Here is a 26,488-nt window from a genome sequence, read left to right on the forward strand (position 1 = left end):
AAATGTAAGAGGAAGAGTCAGAAGTCTGTTTGTACCAAAAGGAAACAACCCCCATGAACTGGCACCTCCCATACTCCTGAGGGAGTGTTAAATGGGAAGTTGCGCCATTCCATCTGCACACAGACTGAGGTGGCATCTGACTACGGGGGTTTTGGGGATACAGTTGTTAATATTGTCACTGATACTGTGTCCAAGCAAATCAAGCGAGTTGCTCGATATAAAACTTAGTTCACTTCTAGAATGCTTAGATCACCTGGACACAGCCATTAAAAAGTTTAGCCAACCGTTGGAAACAGCACAAATTGTGGCCGTTCTGGAGGACGGCCTCATTGCTTGCACTGCTCCCACTGACAGTCAACTTTCTACTACCACTACTGTTGTCACTGCCATCCCTTCCCCACCAGCCTTTTAGTTAGTAGCACATGCACCACATGCAGACAACGTCTTCAATCCAAGGTGAATGCAGTACCGAATTTTATTCCAAATAGTAATGGCTTATTGTCTACAGATGATTTACTCACAATTTTGCCTACTAACTCTATCTCAGGCTGTATTAACAGATCAGATGGCGCACAAGCAGGGATAATGTCAGGCATACCAAGCAGCAATGCAACAGATACTTTGAGTCAAAATCCCCTGAGGCCAAACCCAGATGTCTTAGGTTTACCACCAGCCGCTTGCCCTTATGTGTTGGTGCTGGCAAGTGTCCAAACTCTTATAAGGGATCAGAGGGAGTCCTTGGTTCACCTGCGTAATAAATGTGTGGACTGGTTATCAAAGAACAGGAGGTTTCACCCGTCTGATATGAATGAGATCATCATGGCACGCAGAGCTGGGTGGATTGGCACTTCTCCCAAGAACATTGAAGGAGATTGGATTGTGATCAATTTCCGTAGACCATCTATGGTGAAATCCCTATTGAGAGCTCATAAGACCACAACAACTAACAGTCCAACATCTGCCCACTACCGTTGGGCTATTTTTATAAACCGATCTTTGGTCCCCCCCATAAACGAGTTTCCCGTCCCTATCAGACACAACAGATTTTTGGCCTTGTCTGAATTGGACACCCAGGATTGACTACTGTCACCACTGGAATCTCCTGATATTGCCCATGGGCTCGTATTTCCCCCACCTGTAATTGAGACTGAGGACTCATTTGCCCCACCCAAGGTCTTAGCCAACTCAGATCTGAGCATCTTGAGCTGGAATGTGGCCGGCCTTCAGTCTAGGTTGCACGACCCGGATTGACTAAAATTGGTTAGACAGCAGGATATAGTCATGTTTCAAGAGACATGGGCAATCCAAGAACTACATATTGACAGGTTCGAATGCCACAACATTGTAGCCCAAACCCCCAAGTTTGGCCGACATTCGGGGGGCTTATCGATCTGAGTAAACATTGTGTAGTAATCAGGAAACATATATCCAAGTTGAGTTGATGAACTTTATTGAAGATACAGATATAGCTGCAACAACCTCCAGCATACAGACTAATACTGGTCCCATTTAGAACTGGCAGCGGCAGTGCTAAGGCTTTCTGCTCTAAAAGTAACAATTTTCAAGTTTTATTGTATAAAAGGGGCGTCTCTCTCTACCTAATTAATTTTTATAACAATGACTTCCACTCGATACCAAATGGAAATGTTATACATTTATTTGAATTTATCGCCACCCTTCAGCATCACAACGAACTTACCAAAATAGCAAGCATTTGCTTGGGAGGCGATTTTAATGCCAAATTACCATATACTAGGACCAGCACATGGCCATATAGCAGAGGACAAACCTGCTGTAGGTGCGAGGAACTAGCGGAACACTTGAATACTCACAATCTAACCAATGTTATGGAAATTGCTGCTGTAACAAAAGATAACAACCCTCCTGAGCCGACATTTAGAGGAGGGGGATGTGCTTCTACTATTGATTATGTTTTTATTTCCCCAGCCTTAGAGGATTACTTACTGAGAGCTGAAGTCATTGCCACAACCCATGGGGATCACAATCCAATCAAAACAGTGCTGAGACTATCCCCCAGGCCTACATTCAACACAGAATATGGAGCTAGGAATTTATCAAGCCTCCACTGATAATTTAAGATTGGTTTGGCGGGGTGTTAACAACTCTGAATTGTTTTGCATTTTGGCAAAGGATAACTTGAACCTTATCAACTCTTGTTTGTTAGCACAGGACTCCTACCCTGAGGCTGCCAGCGCTTTCATTAAACTTTGTGTGGCTATTAAATCCCTATTATCGAAGCCCATTTCTTCTGTGCAAGGCGGACCTAGATGGTTTAACCCCAAGTGCTCAGAGGCCAATAGACTGTTACGCAAGGCCCTGTCGACCAGCCCGAGGTGTAAATCACTTGTTAAATCATCAAGGCAGAGGTATATGTTATGTTATGTTATTTAAATATATATCTAGGAGCAAGAGCTACCCGCAAGGGTTTCCCGGCGCCCGACGGAGGCAACAGCAGAATAGTAGAGAGGAGCTTACTGATTAAAAGGCCAGGTTTCTAAGGATTTGCGAAATAATGTGACATTCATCTGAGTACGAAGAGACAGCGGAAGAGCGTTCCATAGAACAGAGCCCAAATATGAAAAGGAACGGCCGCACATACGGGCAAGTCGAATCCTTGGCACCTGAAATTTAACCTGAGTAGTAGATCGAAGAGTGCGAGAAGGTAAGTAAAGATGGACAAAATTTTGCACATACATAGGAGCCGTGCCGTGTTAAATTCTGAACATATGGTTCAGAGCTTTAAACTTACTCCGATTCTCAATTCTCAGCCAATGAAGATCTCTCAAAGAAGCAGAAGTAGAAGCAGTTCTCGGAGTCCGACAAAGCAATCTGGCTGCTGAGTTTTGTACTCTCTGAAGCTTTCGGATAACATCTTTATTGGCTCCCAGATAGAGGATGTTACCGTAGTCCAGTCTAGATGTAATAAGAACCTGGACTACGGTTCTCTGAGTAGGGCTAGGGAGCATCCACACAATTTTCCTCAGCCACTTTAGAATGGTGAAATGTATAAGCTAGCGACCTCTAAAAGGAAGGAAGAAATACTAGAAGACAGCTGGGAAGCACATGCCAAAGCTGCCAGCCTAATAAATGGGAACACATTCTGGGTTGCTGTTAAAGATTTGAGAGCAACGGGACAGTTATTAACCCCGATAAGATGTAACATAACAAGTGAAACATGGGAAAATCGTCTCTCTATGATCTGTACAGCCCCCACACAAGAAGTAGACACCTTTAAGCACAGGGCACCAACCAGGATCTCAATATCATTGTTTGAGGTCGAGGAAGCCATCCACCAGAGCGTGGGTAATAAAGCCCCAGGCCCAGACGGGCCACCCATCGACCTCATCAAACATAAACCTGATTTTAGGGCGCCGCTCTTGTTAAATGTTTTTAATAATTTAACCAATCTGGGGCACTAGAGGGCGCCAGGCAAGATGGCTGCATCTTAATGTAGCTCTGCCCGGCTGATCCGATATCTGCCTAAAAATCGCTGCATCAACTTTGGAAAGACAATCGCTCTGCAAGGCGGTGCACCCCTGATTGCATTGGGGCACCGCAGACTACTGTGGTACGCCGAGGTTAGTGGTTTCAGCTGAGAGATCCCCGGCTGGTGTGAAGACAAAATGTCGACAGCCTTCGTCCACTACAGAGAGGGCGCGCGGGCCGGTGAGCCGCGAGGCGAGTGTACGAGGAACCTACTGTGAGGTGCGCATCGATGGATCTGCAGGTGGCTGCGGGTGCCGGCCTGCTTTGTACCCGCGTGGCTGGCGCTTACCCTACCTGGTGCCCCTACGGAGCCGCTGTCAGTGTTGGAGCGGAGAGCAGAGACCGGCGGTGTCGCCTGGGCCCAGTGAGTGTGCTGGATCGTCGCCGCTGGAGATTGGAGGCGCTGTGGGAGATCGGAGGCACCTGCAGCGAGCTGCGGTGAGTGGGGCGCTGTCTTGTCTGGGCCTGTAGCTGCGGCGGCGGGTGTGGGCCTAGGCGCTGGGCTGTGGCCTGTGAAACTGAGGCTTGCGTGCGCGGCGCGCAAAGTGCTGGGGCTGACCTGGCTTGAAGATTTACACGTGCCCGGCAGGGAGTTGCACATGAGGCCCGCTAGACGTTGTTACGAGCTCTCTTCTCCAAGCCCCACTGAGTGTGGCCTGAGCTTGAACTACATGCTCCGTCTTCCAAATACACCTGATTTCACCCTATGATTCTGGACCGGGGTCTACAGAGCTCTGAGGCCGGTCCTGGGTTTAAGGCCCGGTGAAGCGGTCATTCTTAGTGTCTAGATTTGGTACAGTCAAACTACCTGCTCTAGTAACCACAAGGTGGGAGGCACCAGCCTGTGGAGTTTGCACTTCTGGCGTTGTGCGCCCTCCTGGATATTAGTACCTTGTGACTGAGAAATATAAACTGTAGGCTCCATTGGAGCGCTGATATCCTGTCCTTAAGCCTACTTGCTAGTAGATGTCCAACGGCCTCCTACTTGAGAGGTTACGGGAAGTCGGGGTCGGAGGTGTCACATGGATTTAGTTGAAGAATTTTCAGGAAAATAGATCCTTCTAGGTCCTGCAACATCCTTTCAGCTCCAGAGTTTGTCATTTGAACCAGGGGGTGCCGCAGGGTTCGGCTCTCAGCCCAACCCTGTTTAACATTTATATGCGCCCGCTTGCAGATATTGTTCTGAAACATGGAATTCAGCTGGTGTCATATGCTGATGACACTCAGCTACTTGTGACCCTGGAACAGAAGGAACCTGGAAGGGCTGCTGATTTCAGAACTTGCCTGGGGGAGCTTATGGACTGGATGAGTTGTCTCCAGTTAAATGCAGGGAAGACAGAGGTGGTTGGAAAACAGCCCTCTCTCTGGTCGTAGCATTGGTGGCCAGAAGCACTAGGAACTAGTCCAGTGGCGAAAGCCAAGGTGAAAAATTTGGGAGTGTGGTTCAACGAAAATCTTTCCTTCTCTTCGCAAATATCGACTGTGGCTGGGACTTGTTTTGGCATTCTGAAGATGCTATGTAAGATCTTGGACCTTCTCCCCCTGGATGCTAAAAGAACTATTGTACAGGCGTTGGTCACGTCTCGCCTTGACTATTGCACTGTCTTGACTGCAAAAAATCTTAACATCTTGTAGAAGGTCCAAAATGCCGCAGCCCGGCTTATCCTGAATGTCCCAAGGAGGGCTTTGGTAGGAAAAGCTTTGAAGGAAATGCATTGGCTCCCTATCCGGGCCAGAGATACCTTTAAGGCCTTATGTTTGAGTCACAGGATCCTTGGGGAAAGGGGGCCGTGTTTTCTATGGCCTCTCCTGACAGTCCACCAGCCTGCTCGTAATCTGAGATCATTGGGCAGTGCAAGATTGATTGTGCCCAGGGTGCGGAAGGCGCGGATTGGCGGAAGATCCTTTGGTTTCTTGGCAGCTAAGGCTTGGAATGAGCTCCCAGTGGATCTGAGGACATCTGAGTTGGAGTCTCTGTTCTGCAAGAAATGGAAAACCTGGCTCTTCCGTCACCCCCCGGGAGGGCTAAAGTAGTAAGGTGCCATCTTGTGTGGATGTCCGCGTTCGTTGGCGGGCAGCTTGGGAGGGTTGCTGGGGTCCATTTATGTCCTAGCTCTGGGACACTCCGGTTGGAGTAACCATTGCGCTTTATAAGCTTTCTAATAATAATGTGCAGTGTGCGCTCCTAATCAGCTGCTCTCCATGCCACTGGAATCAAGCTATCCTGGCTGAAAAGGGGTGAAACCCCGAAACCGGTCCTAGGATGCTTGTTTCTAGTCCAGGGAGGACCTGGCTTGGCAGTTCGGGCTGGACTGTACCCATGAGGTACAGGGTCAAGACTGATTTGCATATGGCTGGGTTCAAACTGGAATGGCATGGTGAGCAAAAAACGATGGATTTAGACCCAGATCTCTGTACTGGGGTGAATGTATGACATTGTTCTGCATTCTGTCCATCAACTGTTGTTTTTGCCCTAATCAGTTTGGCTCCACTGCACGGTCTGCTGCTTCACATTACTCTCGCCTACTGTCTGTTATGGGGAAAACAGACAAATCCCAGCCTAGCCTCACGTTTGAGGCGCGAAGGTCCTATAAGGCGCAGCAAAAGTCGGCCTCTGATTCAGAGGCAGATGGCCAGAGTTAGGGCCCCTCCACGTTAGAAACCGCGCTGGTGGCCATGCAGAAAAGCCTACAAGCTATAGAGGGAAATATGTCAGCCATCAATCAAAGACTAGACCATATGTCTGCACAATTAGAGCGGCAGAACACGAGAATAGGGGAGATCGAACAAAGGGTTTCCACTACGGAGGATGGTCTCAGTGATGTCGCTGGCAAGGCACTCAACATGGAGAAAATCCTGGTGTTAATACAAGCAAAAAAAGAGGACTTAGAGGCTAGATCTTGCAGTAATAATATTAGAATTACGGGCCTGCCTGAGTCCACCAACACCGGCAGGATTGAGACCTATATTGAGACTCTGATCAAAGACATTTTTGGTTCTGAGAGTATGTCCATGATGTTTATAGTCGAGCGGGCCCATCGGTTTCTGGCAGCGAGTCCGGTACCGGTCGCTCCACCTCGCCCCATCATTGCTTAGCTCTTAAATTACAGGGACGGCAACACCATTTTGAGACTGGCCAGGGAAAAGGGTGCCATCGACCACCAGGGGAGTTTTCTGTCCTTCTTCCCTGACTTCACTGTCGCAGTCCACGCAGCCCGTCACGAGTTTGGGACCGTGAAGAAATTTCTGCAATACAAAGGCATCCCCTATGCGATGTTGTATCCTGCTCGCTTACGGGTTGGCCAGGAGGGAGACTTTAAAATCTTCACCACCCCTAAGGCAGGAATGGAACATGTCAAAAAGCTGAAAAGACGGAGACGTGAGACCCCAGCTGAGGTGGACGAGGAAAAGCAGTAAACTGACTGTTTGGTGACAAACTGTATTTTTGTCTGCTATCCTATGTACGGGGCATGTCTTGAGTTCACGTATCATGGTTCTAGGTTTCCTTACATAGCGGCTGAGGGGGGGCAGTGGGCCTTCCAGTGGATGACAGACTGAGACCTTACTTGCTGTTCATATGTCTGGCTCGTGGTGGGATTAAGTAGTATGGCTCACTGTAGCAGCTATATACCTGTTGAGTGGGGTGAACTGCTACACAATGGACGGCATAGATGCATTATGTTTTTTCCATCTGTGTTTTTGTATCCTAGCACAGGTAATAGACCTGATCAGCTACCTCCTACATTGTAGGAGGCTAGTAGCTCTCTGATGCTCCCCCATGGGAGATCCCCACATGCTACAAACTGTTTTTTTTATGTTGGGGTCTGTTTTCTCAGGGATGGGATGGCTTTGGCAAGTTGGGTTCGCTGAAGTGGGTGGGGAATCGGGGGGTAGAGGGGGTGATGGGATGGCACTTTGTTATTGCACTGACTTTGAACCCTGGAAATGCACTATTGTAATCGGACATCACACTGTTATGTATACACTGTTAACTGCAGGGTACAGGTGGTAACCTAAAGCTCGTTACCTAGAAAGTACGTGGCTTAAACAGTCCCAAGAAAAATATGTTCTGTTCTGGCCTTTCTGGACAGATTGGCTGTCCAGGTAGCCTTTCTGCAAGAGATGCAGTTTACGAAGATATCTGAGTAATATGTGGGCAAGCGGTGGGCTGGGGTTAGGATTGCTTCCTCCTACACCTCCTACTCTCGTGGGGTGCTAATTTTTTTTAAGAAGGGGGTTCCCTTTACTGACCTCAGTTCTGAGACAGACGATCAGAGCAGAGTGGCCATTGTCCATGGTAAGCTTGGCGGGTTGGGAGTACTGCTGGTTAATGTGTACGGCCCGAATGTGGATGACCATTCTTTCTTTGCGGATGTGTGGCACCGTATATCTAAGTTTCCTTCTGCTGAAATCATATGGGGGGGGTGACTTTAATACCTGCCTCGATACAACGGTAGACAGAGTGGGCTGTGGGGTGGTGATACGCAGGCAGGCGACCAACGCTTTACTAGGGCTCTTGGAAGCTGGGAATCTCTTTGACATTTGGCGTATGCGACACCATGTGGCACGTGAAAGCACCTTTATATCTACTGTTCATGGTACGTGGTCCCGCTTGGACTACTGGCTTATCTCTGAAGCCTGGGTGGTCGATGTCAGCCATTTGGCTAAGACGCTATCTGACCACTCCCCAGTACTGCTTGAACTGCACGTCCCTGAGTGCGAGAGGCCCCCGTTTGCGTGGCATTTACAACAAGCTTCACTGACTGATCCGGTTTTTAAGTGCACAGTTGGCGAGGTGACTCACAACTTCTTTAAGGAAAACGCTGGCACAGTGGATAGTGCGGGAGTCCTCTGGGAGGCTGTCGCTAGAACCTTTGGCTTGTAAACTGCGCTAGCGACACATGCCGGCGGCGTTGCGTTTTTGTCAGCGGCCGCTAGTTGTCTCGCTGTACGCTGACGACATGCTGCTGTATGTCCACGAGCCGGCCACGTTTTTGCCAGAATTACTCCGCGAATACGTAAAATTTGAAATATATTCTGGTCTAGGTATCAATTGGACAAAATCAATGGTGTTCCCGCTGACGGTTGGTACCTGCGTGGTGGAACTGGACTTCCCTCTGACATGGTCCATTGACCCGGTACGGTATTTAGGTATATGGTTACATAGAGATCCCGATGTGGTGATTTCTACGAATTATGGCAGTGTTATCACTAAGATTACAGATGGGCTAAATTACCGCTTTCCCTAGCGGACCGAATAGCGGTACTTAAAATGTCGGTTCTACCTAAACTTCCTTATTTGTTCGTCAACATCTCGATTAACCTGAATATCGCATTGTTCAATACACTGCAGTCAGCCCTGTTGTCTTTTGTCTGGGGTGGTAAAAAGCCTAGATGCAGCTGGGACCTGCTGGTGCAACCATTTGAGCGTGGTGGCTTTGAAGCACCTGATATGAGGCTCTTCTACTTATGTGCTCAGGTGTAGTTTGCACACTACTGGTACTTTCCGCAGCGGTTCCAGCCACACGTCGCAGTAGAGGCGGATTCAGTGCTACCTGTGCCGCTGGTGGTGGCTACCCTATTGGGCGGAAGTGGTGAGCCGCGGCCCGAAATCAACCCTGTTCAATGCACTGCGTGGGCATGGAAAGCCCTTGCAAAAAGGCCACAATTAGACTACCTCTACGCTCCAGCGCTGCCGCTTGCGGCTCATCCGTATATTTCTGCCAAACAAGAGAAGGCCACAGTGAATGCACTGAGAACTGCGGGGATTACACAGCTGGGTGACCTCTATAAACATGGCCAGTTCCGGCCACTGTCAGAGATACAGGTCGGGGGAGAGCACAATATGATGCAGGGGTTCACATATGTATGTGTGAGGCAGGCTGTCCGAGATATCTATCCTGATTATCCAGCGGAACCGAGAACGCTGAAGGCACTGCAGGCGGTGCTGGCAGGTGAAGCACGTAAGGGCCTTATAACCAAATTATATAATGCCTCTCTGAGGAAACGGGGCATTATCGAAAATCCCTCCTACAACAAGTGGCATGCAGCGCAAGGGGCCTCATTTACACTGGATGTTTGGAAGTTTTGTTGCACGCTGACAGGTCGCCTGACGGCGAACTGCAACCTTTGCATTATTCACTTCAAATACTTACATCAGCTATATTATGCGCCTCTTCTGCTGCATAAATTTGGTCTGCGGGAGAGTGCTTGCTGCGTGAGGTGTGGACAGGATGATGCAGATTTTCTGCATCTTGCATGGCACGTGCTAAAACGCCAAATGGCGATGCAGCGCACGCAATGAAATTCATTTGATTTATTTATTTATGTACATTACGACGCTCGGCCGTGAGCCGGAGTTTACTACCCCCCCACCCTGCCCTTCCCCCGCCCCTCCCCAACGCCCCACAGCACACCCTCTAGGAGCCACTATTGCTCTGCATATTCCTAGGCTCAAGTACATTAAGGGCCTCTCTCAGAGTCTAGGTAGGAGTGTATAGTCCCCCCTGAGGGAATTGTGAGGTCTGTCCGTAAATGGGCTAAAGAAAACTTTTGTCAGCTGAGTTCTACCTCTAGGGAAGAGGTTGCTCTTTCGAAACCCAGAGTTCGTGTCCACTCCCTGTTGAAGTCCACATCTTTCATTGAGCCATATCTTTTAATTGTAAAAAGCACGTATGAGCTGAAGAGGTTTACGCTTGGTCTTTTTCAATAGCTAGCGCTATTGGTATTACAGAAGGGCTGCACAAACGTCTGCAGCACCTTCTGTAATACCAAAGTGCCGCGGGGACGCGCAAGTGCCCATTGCCCCCCAGAGCACTATCTATAATACAGCCCTAGGTGTGTGAATATTCCAGAGTTGGTTGATTTTTATAACCAATTGCTTTTTTTGCTTAGTACAGTAATTTCAAGGGCCCAAAACAGTTTTGAAATTACAGCTTTTTTTCAGGTCAGGACTGGTGGTTCACTCTACCAGTAAACTGAAACAACTGCGTACCCCTGTGCCTAGTGTTTCACTTACAGTGATTCATTCCTCCACGCAAGCATTTTGAGTACTTTGCATGCTATTCTACCATATATACAAAAAACATCAAAATTGTCTTTATTTGGCTTTTATGACTAAAACCATAAAAAGCACAGAGCATACAATAACTATATGCAGTTAAAATAATTTCCCATACAGTATAAAATAACAAGCTAAGCAAACAAGCTCGTCAGTCGCCATAACAACATTAGTTACTATTTATAAATTTCCACATCTTGTCACTTTCTATTCCTTACCCATTTGCCTACAGTTTGACTTGCAGTGATGTATTCTTCCCGCAGACACTGTAGGCCCAATTCACAAAGGTAAACTTAGACTTCAGGTCTAAACTTAGACTTCAGGTCTAAGTTTGCCTTTGTGAATTGGGCCTTAGGCTTCAGGTCTAAGTTTGCCTTCGTGAATTGGGCCTTAGGCCTCAGGTCTAAGATTACCTTCATGAATTGGTCCCTTAGGCTTCAGGTCTAAACTTAGACTTCAGGTCTAAGTTTACCTTTGTGAATTGGGCCTTAGGTTTCAGGTCTAAGATTACCTTCGTGAATTGGGCCCTTAGGCTTCAGGTCTAAACTTAGACTTCAGGTCTAGGTTTACCTATGGGAATTGGGCCTTAGGCTTCAGATCTAAGTTTACCTTTGTGAATTGGGCCCTTAGGCTTTAGGTCTAAACTTAGACTTCAGGTCTAAGTTTAACTTTATGAATTGGGGTCTTAAGCTTCAGGCCTAAATTTAGACTTCAGGTCTAAGTTTACCTTTGTGAATTTGTGACTTAAAATCAGGTCTAAGTTTACCTGTGTGAAATGTGCCCTGCATTTTGTATGAACACTTTCAATGTTACCAATACCTATCCAGTTTTTCAGATCTTTACAAAAACATTTTTAGACATTTTGTTTTACTTATTTCTTCCACAGTACTAATTTCTCCTCACATGAGCTTTCAATTAACCTTTAGAGTTTAAACATCCTTGACACTTTAGCAGACAGGCATACCCTCTCTCAATGCCAATACATGTGTTTTTTGCTGTATGCAGACCGACTGCAAATGAATAAAGACCAACAACTTTGTCCACTAAAAGTAAAAAAGGATGTAGAACATTCCAGTTTCTAAATTGAATAGACACAGTACAAGTAGTATTTTGACACAAAAAGAAGTCTTAGGGTTAGCCAGTGAGGACACATACTGTTAGGAAAACACAGCAAAGGCCAATGAAAGCAAACATTTTTCGACATACAAAGGCAGTCAACCGATTTAACTGTTCATATGAAAAGTTGTAAGAAAAAAATATACATTATTTAAGAAAAAGCCTGAATGGACACAGAGGGGAAAACATGAATAACCCTGGTCATTATGTAGAACTTTACTGCATTATGCAAATTCTCTACTTAAGCCCTTATTCCGAGTGGGAGGAAAAAGGGTGAGGCAAATATTGCCCTCTGTAAATAGCGACACTGTGGGAATATTTATTGTATATATTAAATCCTTCATATTCCTTGTTTTACAATGGGAAATTAGGAATAGCACTGTAACTTCTGTTTTTCACACTGAATTCCACATTTATCATAATATTCTACATGTTTCCCTCCAAGTGATTTTCACCAGGTTTGACCTGCCAAAATTAATTAGGGTCAAAATGCAGGATTTGCTCCACCTTTTATCAGGGCTTAAGAGTGGTACTGCATTTAGAAACTTCTGTCTGGGCCTGCATCCAATACCCGCCTACGTTTAATTTCCACCTTACCTCAATTTGCATTGTTTTGGGTTGGATGACGTGTACTTTGTTCTTGTAACCGCACCAGACACGGTCGTATACCACTGCCATGCAGCGGATGGAGTGGTGCGTGTGGCCCAGGTCCATCAGGTGGTAATTGCTTAAGTCCCACTGGCCATCTGCAAAGAGACAAGGGTGTAGGAGAGACCATGAGTATATAGGAGAGCAAAATGTCAGATGCTTCCCTTATTTTAGGAGCACATTCTGGGCCTACATGAGCCTAAGAAAACTTAGAAATACTGCCACGGATCCATCCCCAAATAACCTACCCACTAATACTCCAATGCATTAAAATGCACACCTGCAACAACCACTGTTGGTATATGGCCCAGATGTCTTGATCTGTACTTAAATTGTGGCCTGGTTAAAAGAGCCATTTAATGCTTTGAAAAATAATAAATGTATTGAAGTATTGGCTCTGTTTCTTGCTAACCTGGTAATTGTTCAAGCCACACTCCTTCTAATGTTTGCTGTTTTATGTATTCTTTTTCTGTAAGCTGGGCATTTGTTTAAATTTGTATTGCTTCTAACAATTCTCACTAGTATCTGTTGGGAGCAGTTCAGGCCAGATGGTTTCTAAACATTCCTAATGTCTGTCCTGTTGTGTTTAGGCCAGGAACAGGCAGAAAAGCGATCTAAATACCTTTGTATAGCTCCTCTGTTTCCCAGCGAAACAAGGTGATGTGACTATCATTAATGTTTTCGCAGAACCCAGGGGCCATGTTAGTGTAAAAATGTCTTCCAGCACAGACAACTGTGATACTCTTTATACTTGTCTTCTCTCACACACTCACACATTTTATGTGACACAGCAGTGTGATACTAAGAGATTTCTACCTTCAGGCACAATAGTTCTTGTGGCTTCTTTGTCTAGCTGCAGATTCCTCACCTCTTGAATCTCCTCTCGGTGCCAGTTGGGTTCTGGAAAAGTGAAATCACTCTCCAGCGCCAAAAGGTGGCACCATGGCTCAGGCTCCAGGACCCACCCCTGGATATGACATCACTGAGTCAATAGGGTGCCACCCAGGCTCACTGATGTGAGTTTCTCATCCTTTTTTCCACACCCACAGAGGCCATAAAAATACCAACAAGATTCACAGAAGTTGAAGTGTACAAAAAAAACGAACTTGGAACCTTTTAAAAATCACATGACCACACCTCAGAACAGGGAGGTGGCCGGAATTTGCAGTAAAGATAGAGTTTCTGTCAGAACGGATGTTACTAAAGGTAAGTAACTTGTTTTTCTGATGGAAAATTCACCCTTCGGATTTCTCATCGGTTGAATCAATACCCAAGCACAACATCTCAAGTTGTGGGTCTGAAGCAATGGTAAAACCAGACGTCTGCATCTCAGATTTTGTAAAATGGTCATCACTGTGGAGTTCAGAGAGAAAGAAATAATGCCCGGTGAAAGTGTGAATCAAAGGCCACTTCCAGGCCGGCAGATATCCATGACAGGAAGACACTTGGATAGGGAAGAGGACATGGAATAAGCCGAGGAGAGGGGGCAGGGGCTGTTGCCTCCAGGAGGCTCTTTCATTTGAAGATCATATCCAATTAAGAGGAAAATAGTCCACTTCTGAATCGCCTTGACTTTCTTGGAACTTGCATAGCCAAGGAAAAGCTGATTATCTACCTTGAACGAGCTGGTCCTGTCGAAGAAAAAGCTGAGGGCTCTCTGAGAATAGGGGTAGGGTAATTCATTTTTCCTACTCAGTGTAGTATGAGAAGGAGGGTAGAAAGTTGGTGACATGAAAGAAGGTAATTCAGCAGGAAAGAACTTAGTCCTAAGAACCAGTTAGTGCAGACAAAATGAGGAAGAACAAACAAGACTATAGCTTGAGACAACTCTGAGCAGAGATCATGGCAATAAAGAACAGTCTTTGAAGTAAGCTACTGCAAAGGACTGTGCAAATGTACATAGGGTGAACTCATCAGATACATGAACACAAAGTTAAGATCCCACTGAAACATTATACAGGGAGAACTGGGAAACAAATACATCAAACCCTGCTGAAAACACAAAATGACAGGAGACTCAAACAATGATGGATGATTTAGTAAACAAAGAAAAGATTAAAGGGCCAACAAATATCTATTATCGAGATCAAAAGCAAAGCCTTGCCTGGCCAAGGAAAGCACAAAGCACAATAAATCCCAAAAGTGTGCCTTCAGAGGGGTCATCATCCACTTTGGTGTGCTAAGAGATAAAAAAAAAGAAATGCACAGAATAGACTGATTTGGTAGAGGTGAGAAAGGCTGACAAAATCATGTCCACCACCTCAGCAGGTAGAACTCAGATTGCCCGCTCAGTCTCCAGGGAGGAAGGTGGAGACTTTGGAGATTTGGGTGGAGGACTTACCCCTCCCACTGCTAGATTATGGCCTCCCATAGCGGAAGAGCAAGGTTCAGAGACAGGCAGGCCATATCAAAGTACCATACCCTCGGTGGCCAGTCTGGTTTGATTAAGAACATCTGCACACAGGCCTGATGAAGCTTCCTCAGAACCCAAGCAACCAGAGGAATTGAAGTAAATGCATGAAACAGACACAACATGCCTCCTAGGGCCCCCTGCAGCATAACTATAGCACACAAGACTGTTGGTACTGAGTATTCAGGTGAACTGTAAAGAGAGCCACCAGAAGGCTGCCCCAAATGGCGAGGATGGACTAAGCCACCTCCGAGGGAAGATCCCACTCATTATCAGTGAGGATCAAACATATTGCATTTAGGAGTATGTATCTGTTAAACAGTATCAAATATGTATGCAAGTAGGAGCCCTAATGTTAAGTCTGATTGCAAAAGAAAAAGCAATACCCTGAGCTTGCAGGATGTTTCAGGACAGAAAAGAAATCAATGTGTACTATGATCTCAGTGCAATAAAATCATAATTGTTGCCCTTTTAACATATAGATGCAGATATTCCTGTACGTTGCTTAAAGGAAATTTCCATAACACCCCTGCCATTACTTTGCAAATGTCTGTTTAGACATGTCTTTTGTTGATTAGTCAAGAACTGCTAACACTTGCCTTTTCATAGGCACCTGCCCCTGATTGGTTTAGTATTGATTTACATTATCAAAGCAAATACTAAACATTACCAAATATCTGTAATAATGGCGATCCTGGATCCTTTGGCAACTAGACTCCACACAGCTGTGCTTGTTGAATAAATATACGTTGAAACTCAGACTTTTCTTTATAGAGAATCTACTTTAATATCTGCAAGATGGTGCAAGACTGTCAGCCTGCAATTCAGTGAGTCCGACACATGGCTCATGACAAGCCAAACATTTGAGATCTTGAGCCCAAGACCAAACCAGAGAAGCCCAAAGTCCACACCAACCTGCTTGTTGGTGCAACACATCATGGCTGCATTGTCCATCAGCACTTGGATCGATTGACTTCGGAGGAATGGAAGGTAGGAATGCCTTGAGGACCAGATTGGTCACCACAGCTCGAGCAGATTAATTTGAAGGTGATCACAGGCCTCTGACCTTCAATGCATTGAGATGACTACTCCAGCTGAAGGAAAAGGCATTTTTAACCAACAGGACTACTGTCGGAAGGGTGTACAAAGATCTTCCCAAAGGTGAGGGGGTTTGACAGCAACTACCTCTCAGAGAAACATTACCTTATTATCTTACCTCTGCAGATCTGGAGTTGTATCCAGGGAAATCCTAAAACTATCCTTCAGGACTCCACAATTTTGGCCCATTGAAATCAGAGTCAACAAATGAAGTGAACACATTTGCCATGGAGCGTGGAGCACCATCAAGAGGTGAGAGGAAAGCATGCCCAGGAGCAGAGGCCTCAAGGCTGGAAGTACAGCTCACTTCTGGAACATTAGGATCCTTGCCTTAATGACCTGAACTCACTGGGGAAACAGGAAGACCCTGAGAAGGACGGTGTCCAGCCTCACCCTGATGAAGAAGAGACACTCGGCGGGCTGAAGGTGGGTCTTAGGGAAGTTGATCAGAAACCCTGGGGTAATTGTGTCCTGCAAGTTGTCTGGTACCATTTGTGTTGATCATGCCTTCAGCAGCCAGTAGTAAAGGTATGGGAATACAAAGATTACCAACCTGCAAAGATGCACTGTGACAAATGACAACACTTTTGCAAAGTCTCAGGAAGATATCAGCCTGAATGCGACAACTGTGACCTAGTAGTGTGTGCAGTCCACCATAAAATGCTAGTTCCTCCTGGATGTTCGGAACATGAAAGTACAGGTCCTACAAGTTGAAGGACACATCCAGTCTTCCAGTTCCAGAGCCAAAAAGACCTGTGCAGGGAAAGCCTTTTGAACTTCTCCTTCTGCAGGAAGGAATGTAGAATGTGAAGGTTCAGGATGGGATTGTGGCCACTATTTTAGGAACAAAGAACATAATTGGAATGTTATCCCTACCTCATATTATTCTGTAGGAATAATTATGTTGTCCCTTTACTTAGCAGATGGAGAACCTTCTATTGCTAATGCATGCATTTTTGAGGTGGCAGTGGAGATGTGGAATGGAAAGCAGCATCTTCTGGAATGCAGCCTTACTTGACAATTTGGAAGCCTCAATGGTCCTAGGTGATTGACTGCCAGAGTGCCAGATTACATGGCATCCTCCTGCCATAGGGGCCACATGTGCTCACTCAAGGGCAGATTACAGGGGTTCTGCAAGAGGTGCCAAGGAGGAGGTGGATGAGTTCTGCCATTGCTTTTACTGCATTCTACTTATCCCTCTACTCCTTCTGGGGGAAACAGTCTATTTCCTTAGCAACATATTTGGAGGATGTTGCGTTGGGGTGGATTGGAGAGGTACAAAGGGAGTTCCTGGCTGTGGAGATAGAGGAGGATGAGATTAGAGTGGCAGTGATGCAGCTGCACTGCGGCAAGGCACCTGTGTCAGACAGCCACCGGCCGACTTTTATAAGGCATATGCGGACTATCTGACTCCTGTGCCTTAAGAAGGTATATGATGAGGCTAGTTAGGAGGAAGTTTTTACTAAGTCAAGATGTGAGAAGTGACAATTGTTTCATTGTTAAAACTAGGAAAGTCGGGTGATAAGTGCGAATCATACAGACCACTATCCCTCATAAATTGTGATGTTAAAATCTTGGCCAAGATACTTGCGAACAGGCTGACTCTCTTCATGAGCTCTCATGTGCTGCCCGATCAGGCAGGGTTTATTTCTGGGCGGTCAACCTTGCATAATTTGCGTACCCTAATTTCGCTGCTGCAGGTTGTGGATCCGGACATAGAAGCGGTGGCAGTCTTCTTAGACTCTACCAAGGCGTTTGATTCGATGGAGTGGGAGTATCTATTGGGGGTGCTGGGACGAATGGGGATACCTTCTGGTTTCCTTTCCTGGATAACACTGCTGTACCAACAACCACAGGAGAGAGCGCTGGTTAATGGTGTAAGGTCTGTCCCCTTTCCAATCTCACGGGGAATGAGGCAAGGATGCCCGCTCCGCTCCTATTATTTGCCTTGGCACCACTTGCAGCCAAGCTGCGTCAAAAATATTGGGAACGCTCGATATCCCAACAGGCAAATCTTGGTGTCCCTCTACGCAGATATCACACTTTACGTGATGCTAATAATCGACTAAGGGCTATATTTATTTTTGATATATGTTTTATTGTTGTATGTCCACTATTGTAATGATTTTTATTAATCAAACAATAAAAAGTTTTACACACACTATATGTCCATAATCCAGAAGTTAGTCTTAACACAATATTACAAGAATGTACTGCTTTCGGAGGGATCTCGGGAATCAAAGTTAACTGGGGAAAGACACAAATCTTTCCACTAACAGAAGCAACTCACCTGCACTCTCTAGATTACCCTATAGTATGGTGCCAGGCAGAGGTGAAGTATTTAGGGATAAGAATCACTAGGGACAGGACCGATCTTATGTGAGCTAATTATGGATGGGCCCTGACATCTCTGACGGACATGACCACGCGCTGGATCGTATTGCCCTTCTCCATGGTGGGACTCATACCACTGACTAAAATGATAATTTTGCACAAACTATTGTACCTTTTTTTGAACATACTATATAACCTGGGTCAGATTTTTTTTTAAATGCTCCAATCACAACTGATCAGGCTGGCGTGGGGGGAATGACAACCCAGACTTCAATGTGACACACTAATGCATCCCTTTGCCTAAGATGGCTTTGAAGCCCTTGACATGAAACTGTATTATTTATGCAAGCAGGCAAGCTCACCAACGTATTGGTTTCAACCTCCCCCATATATGCCGCACCTCGCCGTTGAGTAGGAGTATATGGACCTAATCCCACTGGCGTTTTTTTTGCACACAAACCCAAGTGCAGAAACTTAGATCCCACCACGGTTGACCGTACTATTGCGGCAAGGTGGGGAACCACTAATAGACTAGAGAAAGCGATGCTACACTCACCTAGATTACAACTTTCACCTTACCTGGCTCTTGAGGTGACACAAGAAGTGGGTTGCCGATGAATGCTACAAAAATTCAAAATAAACGCGTGGGGGGACAGTTATTTAATTATAGTGAACCTGCGTCTATGGAGCTGTTTTTATACATGAGACTGCGGTAGAGTGTTAAAGCAGTTACACCCAACTTTCCTTGAGAACCACTAACGCAGGGTCCACGGCATACTATATTAAAATGTACCTCCCCGTGGCACGTATTCTCCCTTTTGTATCATCACACGCAGGTATCCCTGACGAATGCCCCCACCGTCTCAAAAACTTAAAGGGAAGCAGATATGGGCACACCTCTGTCAGCAAAACAGTGGACATATAGCTGTAACCAGACTAGAAACATCTCAGCTAATATCCGCTTGCAGATACTACACCATAAGTTCCTCCATCGCTTGTAGTACACACCGGCTAAGATGCACAGGTTTCAGATTCGGGCAGATGATAGATGTGACAGGTGTGGGCATGGGAACGCAGACTTCCTACACCTAGCATGGGAATGTGAACTTATCAAGACATACTGACAACAGGTTTTGGAGGCACTTGGAGAGATGATGATCAAGGTGCTGCTGCCGGCATCCCCATTATGGCCCTGCTAGGGTATACTGAAGAGATTGATGCTGCCCATAGGAATTCACTGCGCTGGGGCTTCTATTAGCTAAGTGAAGGGTTGCCTGCAGGTGGGGACGGGGCAGAGCACCTAAATTTAAATATTGGGTCCAAGACCTCATACTATGGCAAGAATAATCCCTGACATATATCAAACTTCTTCAGCCTACCTCAAGGCCGAGGAACATATGGGACCCTCTATGAATGTATGTACTAACTCACCCACCATAGAGAGTGGGGGATTGGGTGGATCCACTGGGGGACGAGATAATGGGGAGGGAGGGAGAGGAAGAGAGGTCATGCGGGGCATGAATTGACTATTGAAGGGCCATTTCCCTGCCTCAGGCCATATTACATTTGGAAAATGTCATGTACAATTTTTGAACAGTGCATAATGATATTGATGCATTTTTGTCTCTGTTTGTACCTAAAAACCCAACAAATAGAGTAAAAAAAATAAGAGTTCTGCCATTGCCATCCTTGACAACTTTGCAGCCACCACATCCCCGAGAGCTATAAAGAATTTACTAGGCTGAAGCACTGGCTGAGGGGGCTGGATCCACTGAAAAGCCTGTGCGATGCATCCAGGATGGTAATGGAATAACACATGAACTGATGATATTTTTAGGGAGGTTTGTAATGACCATCTGAACCACTACACACACAGGGCATGAGAGTTTTGAACTAGTAGACAAGTGGACTTCTTGAAGAGATGACTTCCTTTCCCAGCTCCTGGATTCTTTTCAATTACCTACTAGTGCAAGTAGAATAAAAGAAGTCAGCAGTCTGATTAGAGGAAGTAGAAGCCTGGAGTACAAGACTCTTCAGACAATGATGAGTAGTCAAACATTTTCTGTCCCAGTGAATCGTGGGATGGTAGCATATGCTGGTTGCTCCTAGTGACTGTAAGGGCCTCCAGCAATTATTTGTAGATGGGCAGCAATGGTTCAACTAAGGAGGATGCTGGATGTAAAGTTTCTGAAAAGTAAATTCAAAGACCTCCGTTCAATTGAGGCAGTCTCCTCTCTGAGAGGTCCTTACAGACACTCAAAGTCTACCTCTGTGGAAGTATCTATGCCTCTGGCATTCTGTGCAGAAAATAGTCACCAGCATACATCCCATTTGGGGGAAAGAAGGTTGCAAGTTTCACCGCTGTCAGCATCATTGTGGTACACAGTGTTATATATATATATATATATGAAGGCTAAATCAGAGCCAAACAGTCGCTGCTGCCTGCCAAAGTACTCTACAGGATGTAATGGCTTGTAAGAGGAGTCCTCCACTATCAACCGTTGTGCTTTGCTTCGGGTTCTGACTCAAATGGGCTTCACCATTGGAAAATTTGCTATGACTTGTAACAGATCTGAAATTAGCATTGGCAGCCTCTTAGAACGTTCTGATGGCGAAGCAATCAGTAAGGCCTTTGGTGAAGGAGGAGATTCAACCAGCAGAGAAGCAGGGTTAAGATGAGGACGAACTGGGTCAACCAGTGACAGAGTCATGACTGGAAGTCTGGTAGGAGCCCTAACACCTTCTTAGAGCCCACAGGCGCACCAGAGGGATACAGGATAGAGCGGAAGAGGGCCATAATCATTGTGTGAAAGCTATAAACTGTGTAGGATCATTGCCACGGCATGGAAACTCAGCGAAATGAGCAAGAGGTTCTGGTTCCAGTCTCAGAATTACCCCAACGCCAGGGCAAGGTTTGGAGAACTATGATGCCCTAAAGCCAGGGACAGGTTTGGAGAACAATCCTACCCCTTGCGTGGGACCAACATCAAGAAGCAGAAGAATTACTTAAAAGATGCTTGCAGGGCTTCTTAGAGGACCACTGTCAAGTGGTCCTGTTTGAGGGCTTGCTAGTCAAAGGCGAACTGGAGCAAAATATGGAGAGAGACCTAGGACCCCTGGAGAGGTGCCCATCCAACATTTGTCTTAGGTCTATGAAGACTTTGGCCTCCTACCTCTTGATGGCTTGGTGTGCACAAGACTTGGATCCCAGACAGAAAAAAGGAACTGACATCCATGGGCTGCAGTGGCACCATGCACAACTGTGTGATATCACATCTAGGAGTGGATCCTAGACCTGAGAATGAACTGTGACACCATCTATCAGCATAGGGTATCTATTTCAAGTTTCTGGTTTGAATCTGGCACCAGAAGGCGATTCAAGAGGTGAGGAATCGACAAGTAGTAGCATCCATCGGAAAACACAATGTATTGACAATGCAAAACTAGGATCATCCCCCTGAGGTCAATAATTAAGGATTTTAAAAACGTATTGTGGTTATATACAATACTTAGAAACTTCACGATCTGCACTATTAAACACTATATAAAACACTTTCTTCCTATTGTTATTATAACATAAACACTGTTGTCTTCCTATGGACGCATTTATTTTACCATAAAAATGTTTGTGTTACAGTACAAAAGTATAATCTTGGAGTGAATACATGTGTATTAAATCAAATACACTTGTGTTATTGAACACAGACTTTAGCTATACACAACTGCATAACAGTTGTGTGCATGTGTGTGTATGTAGAGCCCAATACTTAATTTGTGCAGGCAGTTCAGGGTGCTAGTTAGGGCACTAATTTTCAAGGGCCAGAATTTATTTTACATCATCAAACTTCGAACCAGAGAGAAATCAGAAAAAAAAAGTGATGAGAAATTTAGGAAGACAATGGGGGGAAGTTGGCTTGAAAAATAACTTTAAGAGTAAGATAAAGAGACAGGAAGTGTAGGAAGCCCGAGCATTTAGCAAAGCAAACATTCAGCAGCACCAGTGAAAGTTGTAGAAAGGTTTTTGGGCCCTTGCATCTTCTGTTATTCCTTAATGAGTTTCTTATAATTATTAAATGCAAAGAATTATTTCACCTTCTCTGTACATAAATGTCACATTGTAATAGTCAATAGATTTACTTTGCTGTTGTGCAGAGAGGGAGAACATGGGGCCTTTAACTTTGCACTTTTGGTATAGAGGATGGCCAGGCAACCAGTTATGCCATAATCCATTGGGACATAAATCAATAGAAACATTAAACCTGCTAATCTATTGCATCTGCACCCTCTGATGGCATGTTACTGGATGCCACATCCAAAGTGTAGTTGGTCTTCGTCACGGCGTGGGCTGTGCTGAAGATTCTGTGATAGCTGTCACCCCAACAGGTGTTCACTATCAGTTGGAAGCACTAGTCGACGCAAGAAGTGGTGAAGATGTGGAATCTGGCAGCAGACAAAGGATATCAAACTTGGTGGTCTTTGCATGTTTAGCCGATGCAAGGATTCTGAAGGAAGAGGAGTGGTCAAGCCTGTGAAATGCACTCCCCTAGATGGTGGCTTGTTTCAAGAACTCCATTAGAGGTTCCCATGCAAAGTATGTATTCTCTAAATTCCATTCCACTCTTAGCCCACTTGTTTCCTATTTCTGTTGTTGATTTTTGCTTCTTGCACCTTGGTTCTTTTTAGATTTATCTTGTGGTTACGTTGGAATGACCATTCCTTCCAAATGTCAAGGGGAGTCTGGTGCTAGGCTTATCAAATTTAACATAGGTCTCCATCTTCAATCAAGTACTATCAGATTGCCAAGGAAGTGTGTTCTTTTCTTCTAACTGTGACCTCCTTAAGGAGATACCTGACACCTTTCTCGTGGGTTACACTGTGATACCATGGCTACTGGGAGGAGTTGCCCTTACGCCTGGCAATCAAGAAGGGTTCCAAACAGACTTTTTTTGTGTCCAGTCCTAGACAGACTGGGATGCCAAAGGCTTCTTTGGATTGCTCAAACTATTTCAGGCCCTAGCACTAGAGTTACAACAATTATGTTCAGCATTAAAACAGACGTTGGTTTCTAGGTCTACTGACATTCCAGTTACTCCGTGAGGAGCCTAATGTTTCTCTGGGGATCCTGTAAATTTAAAACATTTCTGGATTCTCTGAAGCTGCATTTTCATTTTGCCCTGCACAGTTTAAGACTGAGTCAAGGTGGGTGCTATAGTGAACCTATTTTAGAATGAGCTACCCATCTATGTGGGCTGGTCTAAACCTGAGGAAGCAGGATTATGTACTTGTGATAACCATTCCACCCAAGACACTTTACATTTCCTATTGTTCTGCAAATATTACACTGTTATTCGGAAGAAGATTTTGGTTCCTCTATTCTTTAAGAAGGGATTCCAACAGGCCAAACCAGCTTTACTTTATTTTCAAATGTTAACTGACACGTGGGAAATTTTTAATATTGCTTCCTTTTTAGTTGCCGCTGTCAGGATTAGGCGGAAAATCATAGATATATGATATTCAACATTCATACTAGATAGAACAAATGTCAATTTTTTTACCCTATGTACCCTTATAATTTGGTTAATCTTACTGGTAAAATTGACTGATGTCCTAGATAAGTATTCTTTAAAATATGTCAGTATATGGTTTGCTGAAACATAATAGTAATCATGCATTTCTAGGTACCTTCGGTCTTATGTCTATGAAATAATTTTTTAATGATACATTTAGGACTGATTATAATACTGTTATTTATTTTTGTATCTGTTTATGACTGTAGTTGTTGTCTTGTACTTTTATGATTTTAATTAATCGAATAAAGTGGATTGATTGATTGAGTGTTTCCCTCATGGTCAAAATTGAGACGTTCCCCGCAATTAATTACAAATAATGGAAAATACGTTTTTAAGGAGACTTTTAGCAGTGCCTCAGAGTTTCCCTGTTGGTTTTTGCCATGGTGAAGTAGGATTGAGTCACCTGAAAGACAATATTGCACTATAACCGCTGTTGCTTTGGTTAAAGATTTACCTTGGTTAAGATACGCCAAAATGAAGCTTACTAAAATGGGTGTCTCAGAATACAACACAAAACCTGACACCCTTAAAAATGTTTCACCTGCCTCTATTAAATCTCTCTTCTACCAAAGTCTCCAGTGTACAGATCCTACTTATAATAAGTCTAATGAACAGGAACCCTTCCCCCAACAGCAAAGAGAACCCGCACTTTATTTACAAATTGATTTAAATGGAATGCCAACATTTCTGCTGACTAGGTTGCGGTTAAAAATAATTCATTAACTAGTCACTTTCCCTACTCGAGGCACATGGTTTGCATCACTGCCATTCTGCCCCTGTGTTGGTCGATCATGTCAGAGCACTGTGCACTTTATTTTATTCTGTAGTCTGTATACACCCCAGAGTAAGCATTTTATTTGCCCACTCCTACTTCCTACTTAGAACTGGCAATGGTATACCTACTCTCATTAGAAACAACTGAAATTATATACTGTATTTTAAACAATCTTTTTACTGCTTTTAAGATTCGTAGTAAGTATTAATTACTGTTTATAAATGTGTAAATTTTGTGTATGAAGACCTGTTGGCTTTTAAAGTTTTAAATTGTAAATATGTATGTGCAATCTTTTATGGCTCTTCCAAGAGTCGAATAAAGTATTTTCTGATCTGAATGAGCTACCCATCTAGTAAATTTGGATGCCTGTTTGAAAACCTATGATGTCTTTCTGCATGCTTTTAGGAACAACTCTGAACTTCTTGTTTTGCAGTATATTGTTGATGAAGCTTTGTGTGATTTTCTACAATATGGAAACAATATTTTAACTTACATAACACTCTCAAAGAAATGTTGGTGAAATATTTGACTTTATTAGATCATCTATAAACGATGCTGAAAATGATCAGTTCCTGATACTGATTAATTTAGGATCGGTAGATGGTAAAGGCATTAATGAATATTCATTATTTGACAGTGTTGTTTGTGGGAAGTTTATTGATCAGGATTTGGCCACTAAGAATCACATACCAAAAGAGTAAAGTTTTTGAAAGGCACTATGTAATGCCTTAGGAATGGATACACATTTTCTTCTGATTATCATTTTCTGTCAAATTGCTAAACCGAGCGGACCAATCCAGGTTTGAAACAGAATCTTCAATTTTACTGTCAAGATATTTTGGTCTACTATCTACCAACTGCATAATTTTCAAACAATAATACAACTACTCATAGTTCTACCAAGATGTTACACTTTTAGTTTTGCAAGCTTTTTATCCAAGAGGTTTCTCCTCTTCTCCCTGTATTGACCACTGATGAGGAGCTACTAGTTATCTGAATAAGTCGCCGAAACGGAGACAATGTTTTTTATGGAAGTTTACGTTGTTCAAAGATTAAGATGATGTTACATGATGGTAAGTCGAGATGTAGCTCCTCTCTTTTTGTTCCTATAGTTAAGGTCCGGATTTCTTTCCATTTGCTTCCATTTTATACACTGCCAAATTTTGACCAAGATTCTTAACCCATGTGGTATCATTCATTGTATCAATCCTGTGGCCGTTCAGCTGAATTTGCCTTGCGCTTGAAGAATTATTCTTCCATCCATCATAACTGAAGCCTTGTGGTTCAATGCTCTTATGACCAGCTATCTTCTGAACCCCAACCAATTATAGCACAATGACAAGCAGAATACAGTTTTCAAAAAGTTTGGGACAATCTGATTTTCAGAGTTTGTCTTCAATCCTTCATTTACAGGAAGGATTATCCATCTAATGAGCAATTGTGAGAAGATTTATTTAGCCGTGCTTTCTTACTAGTTGGCCATTTCTTTCAAAGACATGATGCTAAACCCGAAGCTTCAGGTGGGGTTCATACGGTCACATCTGTGTCCAGAGCTTACTGGAGACTGTCCGTTGTCAGAGCAAGACTCTGCACGCACTGCACACTCATCCAACATGTTGTTTGCTGATGGCAGTCCTTGTGACCTGGTCCATGCTCATTATTATGATATTATTGTCATCCAGATGTTTGTTCCACAATGAGTTAGAGGCATTAGTTGGTGCAGGTGAAGCTATGAAATCCAGCACCAGAAGTAGGATGCCAAACTTTTTCTTCATCTTTGTATGCTTAGCCAACACCTTTATTCTGAAAGAAGGGTGACATGATGCCTACGAACTACATTTCCTAAGATGGTGTATTGCCCAGACAACGCTGTGGACGGTCTAAAAAATGCATCTTTAAACATGAAACACAGACTTCTGTGGTGAAAACACAAAGCTTCCATATTCAATGCTCGGCCTTTAACTAGCTGC

The 26,488-nt window shown here is 44.4% G+C and overlaps 1 protein-coding gene across 3 annotated transcripts in view; it reads right to left on the bottom strand.

The window, feature by feature from the left end:
• Nucleotides 1–26,488, bottom strand: part of MAPK8IP3 (mitogen-activated protein kinase 8 interacting protein 3) — a 597,532-nt gene that overhangs the window by 105,123 nt on the left and 465,921 nt on the right. For all 3 annotated transcript variants that reach the window (XM_085628367.1, XM_085628364.1, XM_085628366.1), the window contains one exon: nucleotides 12,281–12,429. In XM_085628367.1, the coding sequence (XP_085484493.1) occupies nucleotides 12,281–12,429 (149 nt within the window). The remainder of the gene's footprint in view (nucleotides 1–12,280; nucleotides 12,430–26,488) is intronic.

Source organism: Triturus cristatus, chromosome 10 (genome assembly GCF_964204655.1).
Source record: "Triturus cristatus chromosome 10, aTriCri1.1, whole genome shotgun sequence".
Taxonomy (NCBI): domain Eukaryota; kingdom Metazoa; phylum Chordata; class Amphibia; order Caudata; family Salamandridae; genus Triturus; species Triturus cristatus.